Below are 15,115 nucleotides of genomic sequence, written 5' to 3'. Positions count from 1 at the left end.
CTAATCCCATAAAGTTCTCTCCAGCCATGTACCCCAGCCATACCTGCCATTGGGCAGAAGCCAAACTTCCCGTCAGCGTCATAGTTGGCAGTTGTCCCACACCACTTCATGCCATCCTTCCTGCCGTCAGATGTGCAAGCAGTGTAGTTCTGCCTGTTGTACAGGTAGGGGATGTGGCACAGCGCACCGTTTGAGTTCCCTCCTCTAGTTTGGACGAAGTTGGCTGCTTGCAGTAAATTGTTAAACGAGAGGAGGGTGGGGTGGGGGAAGAGGGTGGAAGAAAAAGCTTACAACCACCACAAGAAGATTCAGATTCAAAGGCTTTGATCAGATTCGCATCTTCTCCACTGCCCCCTGACCCATTCCACAACCCAATGAGTCAGTCTACCTGTTGTATTTGAGGGAATATATAACCGATAGACTCCCTTAAAAATCAGTATGACAGCCACGACTGCAAAGTTTGCATTACAGTCCTCCCAGGTTACAAATGCCTGACGTATGGACACCCCATACATATGAACAAGCATTTGGAAGACCAGCAGGATGGATTTGCAGCTGCTGCAGGCATCTTCTGCCGGGTTGTAACAGGGCATTTCCTCATACCTTCCCTCCCCACCCACCACCCCTCCCCAGAGCAGCAACAATTGGGGACTGGGTCGAACCAAGCAGAGCTGGGAGCGCTGAGCAGCCTCGTTCACTGAGTCAGTGAGGTTGGCTGGCGGCCACTCTTCCTGTGCCTGCTCACTTTCCCATCACAGCTGTTTGTGTGATCCTCTCCTACACAGTTTCTGTTCATTCCTGACTTGTGAACTGTTCAGGTTACGAACAGTACTCAGGAACAGAACCCTGTTGTAACCTGGGTACTGGACTGCTCGTAAGCTGTTGAGTGAAAATAGTTTATTCCCCATCACACTTGCTAGATAAACCAAATGTGGTCTACTCTATTAAAAGAGTTTAAATCCAAAAGGCTTCGAGGCATCCAACTCAGAAGGGAGCAATGCCATGTTATTTTCAGATATTTTAATACTTCATTCCATATAGGACACATCAAGCTGCTTCACCTTTCCACCTTCTCCTAAATTACCTGTTAATTACATCTCCTAGTGTCTCCAAAGCTGCACTGGATCTCAGTCTATTCTGCCAAGTTATTATGTGAACTTTGCCAAGTTATTTGGCATGGGTGAGCTCCAATACCGAGTTTCCCTCAGCCCCACTCCCATGGTTGTGCTGTCCTCAATCACTTCTCCCAGTAATGAATGACCAAACAGCACAAGGCAGTCAGCCCAGGCACCACCCCAACTGCAGGAGACATGGAAAGTACCTGCAGGTTGTTATAGCTTGTGACTCCTCCCCAATTCAGTTGGCCAGCCAATGGATTTGAGGGGATTGCTGCACATCGGGTTAAGCTGAATCATAAAACAATTGAAATGAGTAATTCGGGAAAAGATGTCTTCACTTACAGGCCTGCTGGCTGCAGAAAGAGTATGTGCGGCCATTGTCAAAGTCTGCGCTGGTGCTGCACCAGAATTTGCCATCTTGCCGTCCGTCAGTGGTGCAGGAGTGGTAAGTCTTTCCCATGAACGTGAAGGGAAACACACAGGGTTCTCCCTCGGCATTCCCACCATAAGTCTGCTTTGCTGAACAACAGAAACCAACGGCGGGAATTTAGGATCACAGAACATTCCAAAGCACTTCACAACCAAAGAGCCTTTTGAATTGTGGTCACCATTCTAGTAAGGGAAACAGGGCACTTAAATTCTACACGGGATGCTTTCTTTATTTCGCGTTTAAAGATCCCCTTTTGCTGTTATTTGGTATAATTCACATATAGTTTGTAGACGAGTTACCAAATTCTACATGGGAAGAGCTCATGTAGATCGATATTTTGGCTGAGGGGTAAATATTGACCAGGACAGCATGGAGAACCCATCTGCCTTTTCTCAAATTATTCTCCTCTAAATGCCAAAGCTCCTGATAATGCCGCACTCCCTTAGTACTGCACTACAAGGTCAGTTTACACTTTTAGTTCTTGGGTCTCTGGAGTGGGATGACCTCAGAACCTCCTGAACCCAGTTAAGCCAATGCCCTGGTTAACATCAGCACAAACCTTGCTATGGATTGCATATAACTCTTAGTTATAGCCTCATGGAATGTGGATGCAAGACAGGGAACAAGATGGAAACCAGAGTTCAGGGGGAAAAAAATGTAGAGCAGCCCCTTTTTCTATGGAGGGATGGGGGAAAGAGTGTGAGGGGAATGATAGGGTGCAAATTTGACAGTGCTACCTCTCCAGGTTCTCAGTCTGGATTAAACTTCCATTTAACTGCACAACGATGGAGAGCATGAAGTCTGCTTGAGTGTGTGACAGATTCACCACTGGAGCTGAGGGTGAACAACTCAGATGCTATTAATGCATTTGCTTATTCTTTTCATATGGTGGACACAATTCTGTGGCCAACTGCTTCATTCTGCTGATGACCAAAGAGATTCACCATTAAGGCTCCAAAAGGTCAAAATATTGGTACTGATCTGATTTCGATACTTGTACTGTTCAGTTAAAGCATTAACATTCCTTAAGCACAATCTTGCCACTATCACAGTGGCGTCAAGGATAAGGGTGCATGATGGGCCAAAGCGAGCATTTCCATGTTGTACGATTCTATGACTCTATAAAGGTCAGAGTTTAGCTTAGTCTGCCAGAATAACCTAACCATACCCGTTTATAGTTTCGGATCGCGAACCACCACACCAATGACAGAATTGGCAGTCACACTCAACCACACCTTGTATAAGGAGCAATGCTCTTGGTCACAAAGTTAAGAGCTATTCCTGACTGCAAGTCCTGGGATGATGAAGCAGTAGATGTATAAAGCTTGCAGTCAATATTCCATTATTCTGGCTTCTTCACATATTTATTTAGATCGAATGTACCTGAGGGATGTTTCAGTTGCTCAAACTAATGACTGTTAAGACTTTTAGGGACAGAACAAGTTTGAAAAAAAATTCACCCTACTTCCTCCCCACTTCTTGAATTTGATCCCCCTAGCCTGCATTTCCTGACTGCTTCAGTGTCCCTTGCCCACAATCCATCCCTTCCCTGACCTTGCAAAGTCCAACGAGAACAGAGCCTCAATAACCCTTCTGTGATCTGTAACGTAGCAAGGCTTAAGAGTCATACAGCACAGGAACAGTTGGTTTGGTCCACCACATCCATGCAGACCTTTTTTGCCCATCTATACTAATTCCATTTGCCCGCATTGTGTCCATAACCTTCTATACCTATTCAAGTGCCTGTCTAAATGCCTCTTAATTTAGTAATTGTATCTGATTCCACCACTTCCTCTGGCAGCAAGTTCAGATATCAACCACTCTTTGCAAAATACTTTCCCCTCAGATCCTCCTTATAAATCTTTCCCCTTACTTTAAACCTATGCTCTTTTGTTTCTGATATACCTGCCATGGGGAAAAGATTCAGATTATCTACCTTACCTATACCTCCCATAATTTTATATACTTCTGACATGTCACCCCTCAGCCTCCTTCACTCCAGGGAAAACAAGCTCAACCTAACCAATCTCTCCCCATAATTAAAGTCCTCTGGTGAATCTCCTCTGCACTCTCTCCAGCTTATGCAATATACAGCAACTTAAAAGTGTTAACCAATTTTTAAATCAAATGATCACTGGTGTGATGTTCAGGGAAGTGACTGATGCTGTTGATGAGTGACGTAGAGGGTGTTAATACTTACACAACTCCTGGCAGCTCACGCCATTACCCAGGCATTTGCACAGCATTCGGGTGTTGCCTTGCATCTTGAGCCACTGCATTCCATCAGAGTACAAAATACCTCCATCACTGATACACTGGTGCTGGTAAACTGCAGGAATGACCTGGTGCTGTATCTGACTGGCAGAATCTAGAAAAAAAGAAATGAGGTTTTCTGAAAAGAATAGCTGACGCCTATTTCCGGTAATCAAGCTCATATTTCCCTACAACACAGAAGGAAGCCATTCAGCCCATTCAGTCTATGCCTATCCCATCCTCTGCTTATTTACCTGTGACCTATTCTCTCTTGCATGCCCACCAACTCCCTCCGAGTTTCCTGTCATCCACCTATACTAGTGCCAAATTCCAGCAGACAATTAACCCACCAACCAGCACAGCATGTTTTTGGCATGTGGGAGGAAACCAAAGCACCTGGTCACAGGGAGAATTTGCAAACTCCACACAAGCTGATGCCGTGCAGTCTGCTGCAGTAGCCTCATTCGCTCACTGCTTATAGTGTTATGCCTACTTTTCTATCCATTTTGAATCAATGCGACAAATGTTTAGATGGGAGGTGGGCAGTAAGATCCCTTTGTTCCATAAACAGGGCTAAACAAAGAATCAGACATGATCCTGTTGATTGGCAGAGCAGGTTCGAGGTGATGAGTGGCCTGTTCCTATCCCTACTTATGGTCTCTTAGGATGCATTTCTCAATCTCAGTGGAGAACAAGCCTCCCTTTCAAGGTTGTGGACTTATTTGTTCATGCCTTCTTCCTGTCATTAATTAAAATTTATTGATCTGGTAGGTAGTACTCTGTTCAAGAGAGTAGTAAAGTTTCACCAGGTTGACCTGCGGGATGGTGGGCTTGTCGTACAAGGAGAGATTAAGCAGACAGGGCCTATGCTCCCTGAGAGTTCAAAAGAATAAGGGTTAATACATTGAAGCATACAAAATTCTTAAAGGACTTAAGAGTGTATGAGGTAGGTTGATGAATCCCTGGGGTATCTGGACCACAGCAGCAAAGTAACAGCTCTGCCATTCAGGATAGAGGTGAAGGAATATTTTCACCCAGAGGGTAGCAGATCTTTGGAATCCTCTACTTAAGTGAGCCATGGAGGCTTAGTCGTCGAGTACATTCAAGACACAGATTGACAGATATTAAAGAAATCAAGGGATGCAAGGGTTAGTGCAGGAAAGTGGCACGGGGCGAAAAGTCTTGATGACGAGCAGAGCGGCCATGATGGAACAATTGGCCTACTCCTGCTCATATGTCCTTATGTTCCAGGAGGCCAAAGTTTATAAATTTGATCCAGCATTTCCCATTTGTCAGCCAATAAAAAGTCTCCAACATGGCAGGCAGGAAGAGGAAGAGGCAATGAGGGAGATGGGCTACCATATTGGAATAGGTCCATATTCCTGAAATGGGCATCAGGCTCCTTCCACAAGCCAACCTGAGGCTGCTGCTGCATCACCAGCTGCACTGAGGTCTGAATGCCACCTTTATAGAAGCCCTTCCAGACATAAATTTTTAAATATTCATAGCCACAGACAACTGCTCCTCAACCCCCCCTCACTGATCACTGCCCTCACACTCCCTCCCAATCTGGGCAATGGCAACCTCCCCACCCATATCCCACCACCTAACACCTCTAACAAAATAACAGCCCCAAGTAGGGGACATCTTCTCCAGCAAGCTACCGAGATACACAAACAGGGTGTCCACTGCTTGGTGACAATGAAAGCCTGCTGCCTAATGTCAGTTGGCCCTCGGACTTACCCGTTCAAGGGCAGGGATAATTTTACTTGCTCATATTCTTAGGCCTCTATCTGCCTGGCTCTTGAATTATAACTGATTTATATGTACAATCGTCATATCTGGATGCTTCAAATCGCTGCAATTGTGTCAATGTCATGCTCTTACTGGACTACAAAGGGCAGACCCTTAATTTTTCCCCACACTTACCAATAGATGTTGACGTTACAGTTGTATGGCGTTCACATTCCCACTGTCCACGACCTTTGCCAAGGCAGGTGCAGTGAAGTAGGTTTCCCCTGGTATCTTTTTTGGTCCAGGTGTCACCAATTCTGTAGGACATCCGGGTATCCTGGTCATTGCACCGGTCTGTAACAGTTGGCAGAAAGAGCATTACCACCACTCCACTCAATGAATTGCCACTTGGCCAACAACACAAACTTGTACTGATGTAGCTTGTTTGGCACAGTAAAACATTACAAAGCAGTCCAATTTTTAGTCCGAGCCATGCACGAAGATGCAAGACAGCAGCGAAAAGGTCGGCCTTTAGGTACACCTTAAACAAAGACCAATGAAAAGTATTCCAGAGTTTAGGCCCTAGACAGATGAAGGCACATTGCTCCAATGAAAATCATGGATGCACCAGAGACCAGATTCTTGAGGGCACAGAGGAGGAGCTTACAGAGACAAGGAAGAGTGAGGCCTTGGAGGGATGGGTAATGAAAATAAGGTTTGGAATTGAGGCACAACTAGAATGGGACCCTACGTAGGTCTGGGTGCATTGGGTGAGGGGTGAACACTGGAGACTGGTTAGGAGACACAAGAGACTGCAGATACTGGAAATCTGGAGCAACACACAAAAAGCTGGAGGAACTCAGCAGGTCAAGCAGCATCTCTGGAGGGAAATGGACAGTCAACGTTTCCCGTCAAGACCCTTCATCAGGACTGGAAAGAAAGAGGGGAGATAACCAGTATAAAAAGGTGGGGGCAGAAGGGGTAGAGGTAAGAAATTGGGTAAGTGCAGCTCTCAGGAAGATCAGATGTTATCCCACAGCCATAGATTCAACACCATCTACTGCAGTAAGATCACACTGGACATTTGAACAGTTCAACGTATACAAAAAAAAGGTCATGCATTCCTTCACTCCAATTAGAAACAGAAGACCACTCACCCCTCAAGCCTGTCCAGGGAATTACAACATGGCTGATCTGCATCTGATTTCCATCTGCAAGCCTTTGCTATTTTTCATTTGATATCAACAGCCAAGATTAAAAAAATTGATCCCTCTCAATTCTGAAATCTTCACTTTTGCCCCGGGCTTTTAGGGTGTAAGAGTCCCAGATTTCCATTTGCTGAGTGTGTGAGGAAGTGCCTCAAGCAACCCTTCTATGGCCCTTTGAGGTTATGCCCTCTTGTTGTGGATTCCTTCAGCAGAGGAAATGGTTTCTCGCTATCAATACCATCAGCTCCTTTAATCATCTTAAACACTTCAATTAGATTGCATAAACAGCAAAGTCTGTACTCAGCAGATTTTAGTAGATGGTTCAATGTCTAAACAAAGGACCCAGAGGCCAAAAGGCAAACTTACTTCGTGAACTGCAAGTGATGCGTCCGTTGCCTTCTCCCAAACAGGTGCACTCGATCATCATCCAGCCTTGGTACGGCCTTTCCCAGGTCTCTCCAACAACATGAGTAGACCCAGCCACATTGTCATAGCACCTTTCCGCTGTGTGAATACATAGTATAAATGTAGGCTCAGAGTCACAGAGTCACACAGCAAAAAATCACCAAGTCCACACTGACCACCAACCACCCATTTACACGGATACCATTTTTAAAAAAATTCTCCCTACATTTCCATCAATTTTCTCACTTCCCCCCCCCACCCGACAGATTATGTTACTCACTTACACAGTTCATATTCCATATACTCTTACGGCATAGAAGGAGGCTATTTAGCCTATCGAGTCTATGCCGCTTCACAGAGCAATCCCATTTCACTGTAACTTATTCTCTGCACATTCCGATCAGTTTACCCATCCAGATTCTACCACTCACTTACTCTCTCAGGGCAATTTACCTACCAACCTGCATGTCTTCGGGATGTGGGAAGAAAGCAGAGCACCCGGGGAGCACCCACGTGGCCACAGGGAGAACATGCAAACTCCACACAGAGAGCACCCAAGGTCATATTGAACCCTAGTCGCTGGAACTGTGAGGCAGCAGCTCTACTAGCTGCGCCAATCAGTTTCTCTTTTTCCCTTCCCCTGGAGGTGGAGGACTGGCATGTGGTTGCATGGGCAACTATCAACAAGTCCATGCTTGTATAGGGAATATTAATGGGAAGGGGGCAGTAAACAGTCTGACCCGTTGGCTGCACACTTTCTGAAGACCAAATGTGCTTGCTTATGCCCTTTCTCAAGGACTGAACCTAATTCCCACAAGGCTGAACCAAAATCAACAGAAAGCAGAGACTGAATTCAGATTCTTACAGAGAACATAAAAACTATTTGAAATTCCACTTTAACCCTTTTGGTATCAATCGACGATTCTCTCCATTGTAGAATGTTTTAACCCTAGTTTTACAAAATTTGAAGAAAGAAAAATTTGCATTTCTGTAGCACCTGGGTGTACAAAAGACTACAGCCAAAGCAGGTGTAAAAGCTCAACTCTTAAGCTAATGAAAATGTTTCCCCAGGGTGAAATAATATGATGACTGAACTCATTTTGCATTGCTCTGGAAATTGAACAGGACATTTCCCAATGTTGTGATGTCACTCTCTGTGCAATTCAAAGGATCCCTTGAAATTCAGCCTTCGGTATAACGGTTTTATGCTGCGGATCAACACGCAGTGTAGCGAGAGAGGAGAATGGATATTCATGCTTAGATTTTGATACCAACACAGAACAATGTACCTATCGGTTTGCAGGTCCATTCTCCTTTCCCATTTCCAAGGCAGACACACTCCAGCATATGGCCACCCGTCTCATGAGGTCTCCTCCAGGTATCTCCAATCTTATAGGACTGGCCCCCCTCATGGCACCGATCTGTGAGGAAGAGAACAAGTGCTCAGTGCTTTGAAGTGCCATGAAGCCCACACTCACCATCCCACACTTCAACGAGCATTTTAATAAATACTTTTGTTGTTGTGGACAGTGCTTTGGTTGATCTAGTGGGCAACACTTAACATGTCAGCAATTTCATATTCATGCTGCCTTATGTTAGACCAGGTTGATGGAGGAGGAGTTGGAGGTGGAAGGAGTAATTGAAGGTGCAATCCCTGTGGATTGGGGAGAAATCAGGGATCAAATATTGTCAGCGTTGGGAGTCAAAGCTCAGAAATGGACTAGGTGGACCTGGGGAATCACTAGAAAGGTATCTGATAGTGGATGGGTCCCGTGAATGGGGGTGGAGCACCAGGAGCATTAAGGAATGCAACTGGGATTAGTACAAGGTTGGGGTGGTGACCAGGGGAGATGGAGGTGCAATCTCAGGGGATTTGTGGAGGAGTCTGCAGAGAGGGCATGGGGCAGGTGAGGTTTACTGATGATGGAGCCTTGGTATAATGATAACAGACACCCAGAAAGGGAAGAGGAGGCACAAGAATATTGATGGCCAAACCCCATAATAAGAAGAGACCCTTGAGAGATTTAGGGTGGAATATAAAAGGGTCTCTTAACAAGAGAGAATATTGGCATTCACCGTGAATAAAACCTCACCTGGTGTTCCTTTAATATTAACCACCCTCTTAAAGACAGAATCCCAATTCCCTCTGTGACCTTCCCCAATATCTAATGTGCATCTGTGCTGACACAGTTTAAAGTGTTTTCCAAAACAGATGCCCATCAGCCTGGTGATAACAGAAGGAAATGTCAAGGGAAGAATCCATTGGACACCTGAGCCAGGACTGGAATAAAAGTGCTAAAGATTTTAAAGATTACAAGGAGCCTTCTGTAACTACACCCTGAAAATCTGCAGCAGTTATCTTCCCATCATGTTCATTTTCACATCCGATTCTTCGTTAATGTTTTTCCTATTTTGCTGTAGGTTTTTCTATGTTTCTATTGGGTAAGCCTAGAAATTTCTAGGGTAGGGACATGTTCGGCACAGCTTTGTGGGCCGAAGGGCCTGAATTGTGCTGTAGGTTTTTCTATGTTTCTTACTTGCGATGGTGCAGCTGATCCTTCCTCTGCCGGCTCCAATGCAGGTGCAGTCCCAGATCATGCCGTCCTTGGGGCGCTCCCAGGTGTCACCAACACGCTGCCTGTTCCCAGTGTACTGATCGTAGCACATCTCCTCCACTGCAACAAGCAAAACACAGTCACGGTCAGGTGGTTAAGCTCAAACATCTGAAGGTACTTCCGAACAAGGAACGAGTGTCTGTTCAACACTCTGCAAATCCTTGCACCACCCCATCATCAACCACCACCATGGGGCACAACAGCCCTCCATTAGCCTGGCACATTCTTAAAGGACAAGGTCAGTTCCTGGGTTTACTGATCCATCAGGTGATGTCTTGCTGACTATATGCGTCAATAGGGGATGCACATTGAACCAGCGGAGGTAAGTCTACTCAGCGATGGTTTTTAGTCTCATTTTCCTACAATACAGAAGGAGGCCATTCAGCCCATCGAGTCTATGCCATCTCTCAGAGAACTCCCATCAATGGCATTCTTCTTGTTATTTCCCTGTAACCAATTCTCTCTCACAGACCCATCAAATACACCCCCCTCCACCCCACGTTCTCCTTCCACCCACCTACACTTGGGCTACTTTACAGCAGCCAATCAACCTCACCATCCACCTCCCGAGCTGAGCTGCAACACTGCACAGAGGGAAAAGACACACGGCCATGGGGGTTGACTGAAGAGGGAGGGTCTGCAAGTGGCTAGTCACAGGCACGAGTGATCTGCTGTCTGGATATGGGGTGAGGTAGTTCTGGTCCCAGCTCTGTTGTAAGTTAGGTCCTTGGGATTCAATGACAATGGCATTGATGCAGCAACCTACAGAGGAAGTAAACAGCCATGGCATGACTGGTGCATTTCCCTGCCTGGCCGACAGCCATTGTAGGATGTGAGGGAGTGTGGGGGTAGGGAGAGAGTCCAGCACCAATTGTACACAACTTTGTTCAGGTCCTGGAGCCCATCTTTCCTGGCAGAGAAGTGGTGACCAAGCCCATGTCAGCAAGTACAGACATAACCATAGGGCAGTTGCACAGATGGAGCAGGGACCATATAGCCTACTCTACTCCAAAATGGCAAGTTCACATGTACCAGTGTCTTCCGATCCCTCAATGAAGTTACTTGTTTGAAAATGACTCATCAACAAACCTATAAACAGCTGATGATCGTTTCAACAAACATGGGAGCGAGGAACATGTTGCAGCTGTGTAAAGCTTTGGTTAGGCTGCACTTGGAGTACCGTGTGCAATTCTGGTCGCCCCATTACAGGAAGGATGTGGAGACTTTGGAAAGGGTACAGAAGAGGTTTACCAGGATGCCGCCTGGACTAGCTGGTATGTGCGATAAGGAGAAGTTGGACAAACTTGGGTTGTTTTCTCTGCGGAGTCGGAGGCTGAGAGGAGACCTAATAGAAGGATATAAAATTATGAGGGGAAAGATAGGGTAGAGAGAAATGTCCAATACCAGAGGACGTGAATTTAAGGTGAGAGGGGAACATTTAAAAGGGCATGTCTGCGACAAATATTTATATATACGAGAGAGGTGGGTGCCTGGAACAGGCTGCCGGGGTGGTAGAAGAAGCAGATATGATAGTGGCATTTGAGAGACTGTTAGACACATGAATATGCCGGGAATGAAGAGATATGGATCACGTACAGGTAGAAGAGATTTAGTTTAATTTGGCAATGTATTCAGCACAAATATCATGGGCCTGTTCCTGTGCTGTACTGTTCTATGAATGCCCCTGCTGCTGAGTCACGCTGCCCTGCATGTTGTTCATGTGGGATAATATTTATACATCCAGTCTCCAAGTGAGCGTGGCAAAGGGACTGCCATCACCTCCATGTACCTGGCATGGTCCATGACCGAAGAACCTCAATGTGCACTGAGTGCTACTTAAATACCTTTCACAATTACCGACAAACACGTGCAGCATTCCAGTCTCTTCACTCCCATCTCCAGTTATGTTGCTACTGAATTCATAGGTCATAATATTGATTTATTTTTGTAAGTTATAAATTTTTGTAAATTATAAATTACAAAAATAAATAAATAGTGCTATGAAAATTGGGATAAAATATTTTGACGTTTGCTGCTTGCCATCTATAGAAGATCCCAAGATAGGTTGTAAAGGACTCAGGGAGATAGGCTATTAACTGTTTGCTTACCGTCAGGTTTGGATTCACAGTTCCAGCCTCGACCTGCGCCATAACAGGTACATATCATCACTCGACCCAGGTAAGTACGCTCCCACTGCTGGTTGATGTGGTAAGCCTTCCCATTGTCATAACAATAATCTGAACAGAGGGAAAACGTACACAGATCAAATCAAATGTTTCTCAAAGACGCACTGCAAGATCTTGAAAAACTCTAGGTCAGTCAGTAACTGAGGTGGGAAGATTGCATTTCAGATTGCATCTTTGGGTTGTGATGGGGCCACTCCTGAAACATCAGGATCAGATTTATTATCATTGACTTGTTCAAGGAATTTGTTGTTTTGTGGCAGAAATACAGTGCAAAGACATAAAATTACTATAAATTACAAAAATAAATAGTGCAAAGAAAAAGAATAACGAGGTAGGGTTCATGGGTTTTATGGACTGTTCAGAAATCTGATGACGGAGGGGAAGAAGCAGTTCCTGACTCATTAAGTGAGAGTCTTCAGGATCCTGCACCTCCTTCCCGATAGTAGTAATGAGAAGAGGACAGCATTTGAACAAGATTTCTGGAGAAACTTGGCTAGTTGATAGAGAAATGGGGGTTAATATTTCAGGTCCATCATCAGAAAAGTCAATGACCTGAAACATTAACTGCTTTTCTCTCTCCACAGTAGGTGCCTTGCCTGCTCCATATTTCCAGCATCCTGTTTTATTTCACATTTCCAGCATCTTCCAGCTTTTACATTAACTCATTGGTTCTCTTCACAGGTGCCTCTTTCCAACTTGGTGAGGGTTACCCGGCTCTTCCCCAGCAACATTAAACATCAATCCATATTTCAACCTACCTTCATATTTATTTTAAAATGTGGCACCAATAATGGTTTTAATGTGAGTTTTCAGCAACACAAAAGCAAAGATAAAATTAAACTATTTCTCTTCCCAATCACTACTGAGTGCTTCCAGATGGTTTCCCTTGCAGATTTACAGTATCTACAGCATAATTTTGTTTATTTTCCTTTGATATTTAATTTAAGCAATTCCTTCCGAATAGCTCAATTCGTTGCCCTAACCATACAACACCCAGCTCATATACCAGACAGTGGACATTAAAAATAAGTTTTGCTAAACTGAATGAAATGGCTTCAGTCAGACTTATTCAATCTCTGTTACCTCAGTCAGTGACCAAATCGTAAGCTGTTCTGCGTAGAATTTTTACTGAGCTGTGCTCTCCCTTTGCATGCAACTAAACCCAAATGCAAACCTTCCCAAGACCTGCCTTTGGTCTTAATGGATCTGTCAGGTTTTCTCTTGGCAAAAGGCCAACTTAATTATCCACGCAACACACTCCACACAGCTTTATGAAGATCAGTGTCAGTCTGATCTTTGATCCCTGAATCAGACAGTTATGCAATAGGGAAGGGTGATCACAATTCAAGGAAGTGAATGGCTTCTGATCCTTAACCCAGTTCCCCTATCCATTGTCAAACATCTGTCCAACGTTCAGGGTTAAAGCACAAAACACTGCAAAGGAAAGACAGCAAACAGACTCCCAATGCAAGTTTCATTTGGATTAGTGAGGTGAAAGCTGCAATCAATGTTCCTAAGTAAGAGAAAAATGTAATTGGACCGGAAAACGTGCAAAATATTGCTGAAACGGCTTATTTGAAACAAACACAATATGCTGTAAACATTCAGCAGGTCAGGAAACATCTGTAGGGAGAAGGGAAAGGGCAGTTGATGGTTTTTTGTCAACACTCTCTTTATATATTGTATTTTGGAAGATTAGGTGTTGAAAGTAAGGGGGTGGGGTCCAGAAAATAGGATTAAACAGCAACCTCAGAACAATGAACAATTCCCAGCTGCAGACAAAACATGAATATTGGATTAGCCCCTTATGTTGTGAGCCCCAAGCTTCTCTTCTGAATTCACCTACAAACAATTGGCATTTACAAGCCATCATACTTGCCATTGAAAGAGCCACTTTGATAATGCACTCAGCGAAATTAGTCACACAATTTGCTACATGAGCAAAGTCGACGCACTTCAAATGCAAACCAAGAGGCATCTTCATACAGAATTGTTATTTATGAATGCAAGACTGTGTTGCAAAACAGCCATCCTCTCCACATTTGCAGAATTACAAGAATTAAAATGAAGCATTATTAGGGAATTGGCATACAACTATAAGGAATACTGTGTTGCAAAACAGCCATCCTCTCCACATTTGCAGAATTACAAGAATTAAAATGAAGCATTATTAGGGAATTGGCATACAACTATAAGGAATACATATTAAGAATTTAAAATTTAAGCTTTATGAAGTTTCAGGAAGTTTATTAAAATTATTTGAACTGTTGTAGTACAGAGGATTTGTATTACGTTTAAAACATCTCAGGAGTTTAACATACACTTCTTTAAAAGTCAAAAGTTTTGTAATACACATATTAAAAGCCTTCTTGGTGATTAGAATAATTTAATGATTTCGGAACTTTAATATGTGCATTACAAACATTTGAGAGACTGTAATACAAGTTTAAATTGCTCCGTGCCTACATTACGAATTTTAAAAGATCTCAGCGGAACATTTCAGGGGATTTTAAAGAAGTTCTTCGCTAATACTTACTTTGGTTCTGGCTACCCGTGGCGTACGTTTGTCTTTTCTTGGGCCTCAGGCCGCTGGCCAAACTGAGACAGGCGAGCAGCAGAAAGCCCCCGAGCGTGGAGCGGTGCATCTTCTCAGCACCGTAGCTCCCTGCAAAGTTCACTCAAGTATGCACAAGCCGCAGGAGACCCTCCACCTCAAGCAGCGGACAGACAGCAGACACTGGCACAGAGAAGGGACAGTCTGCCAGAGCAGGGAGAGGACGCTCCTGTACCCGCTTCCTCTCACTACACCTTGCCAGTGAGTGAACATGCAGCTGTCCCTCCAGCCTCCTTTATAACGTTCTCTCCTCCTTACCACACCAGCCAGGAAGGAGAGGTGGAGCTTAGGGGGAGGGGGTGGTCGCATCAATAATATTTACAAGTCTGCTGCTGATATCACTGCAGGACTGTAAAATATCTGCTCAGACACTGATCAGACACAAGGCGTCTCTCTCAAAGAGCGGCTGCATCTTTTCCCTCCATTATAAATGAAGCGTGCAAATAGAAGAGAAAGTCATTGTATTAAATATAACACCGCCGTACTGCAAAGAAAGAACACTGGTGACGAAATGTTTACTTATATTAATCATAAAGTCAGATTTTATTTAAC

The 15,115-nt window shown here is 44.4% G+C and overlaps 1 protein-coding gene across 4 annotated transcripts in view; it reads right to left on the bottom strand.

Annotated features, from left to right (window-relative positions):
* The window catches only part of LOC127577820 (fibronectin-like), a 90,326-nt gene extending 75,523 nt beyond the window's left edge, over nt 1-14,803 (bottom strand). For all 4 annotated transcript variants that reach the window (XM_052029406.1, XM_052029414.1, XM_052029424.1 and 1 more), the window contains exons 1-9: nt 14,486-14,803; nt 11,872-12,000; nt 9,686-9,823; nt 8,438-8,569; nt 7,110-7,247; nt 5,731-5,889; nt 3,749-3,916; nt 1,461-1,637; nt 44-223 (exon numbers count right to left, since the gene is read on the bottom strand). In XM_052029406.1, the coding sequence (XP_051885366.1) occupies nt 44-223; nt 1,461-1,637; nt 3,749-3,916; nt 5,731-5,889; nt 7,110-7,247; nt 8,438-8,569; nt 9,686-9,823; nt 11,872-12,000; nt 14,486-14,594 (1,330 nt within the window). In that variant the 5' untranslated portion in view covers nt 14,595-14,803. The remainder of the gene's footprint in view (nt 1-43; nt 224-1,460; nt 1,638-3,748; nt 3,917-5,730; nt 5,890-7,109; nt 7,248-8,437; nt 8,570-9,685; nt 9,824-11,871; nt 12,001-14,485) is intronic.
* Between the last annotated feature and the right edge of the window lie 312 nt (nt 14,804-15,115).

This window comes from Pristis pectinata, chromosome 1 (genome assembly GCF_009764475.1).
Source record: "Pristis pectinata isolate sPriPec2 chromosome 1, sPriPec2.1.pri, whole genome shotgun sequence".
NCBI lineage: Eukaryota > Metazoa > Chordata > Chondrichthyes > Rhinopristiformes > Pristidae > Pristis > Pristis pectinata.
This window is presented reverse-complemented; position numbering and strand designations above follow the sequence as displayed.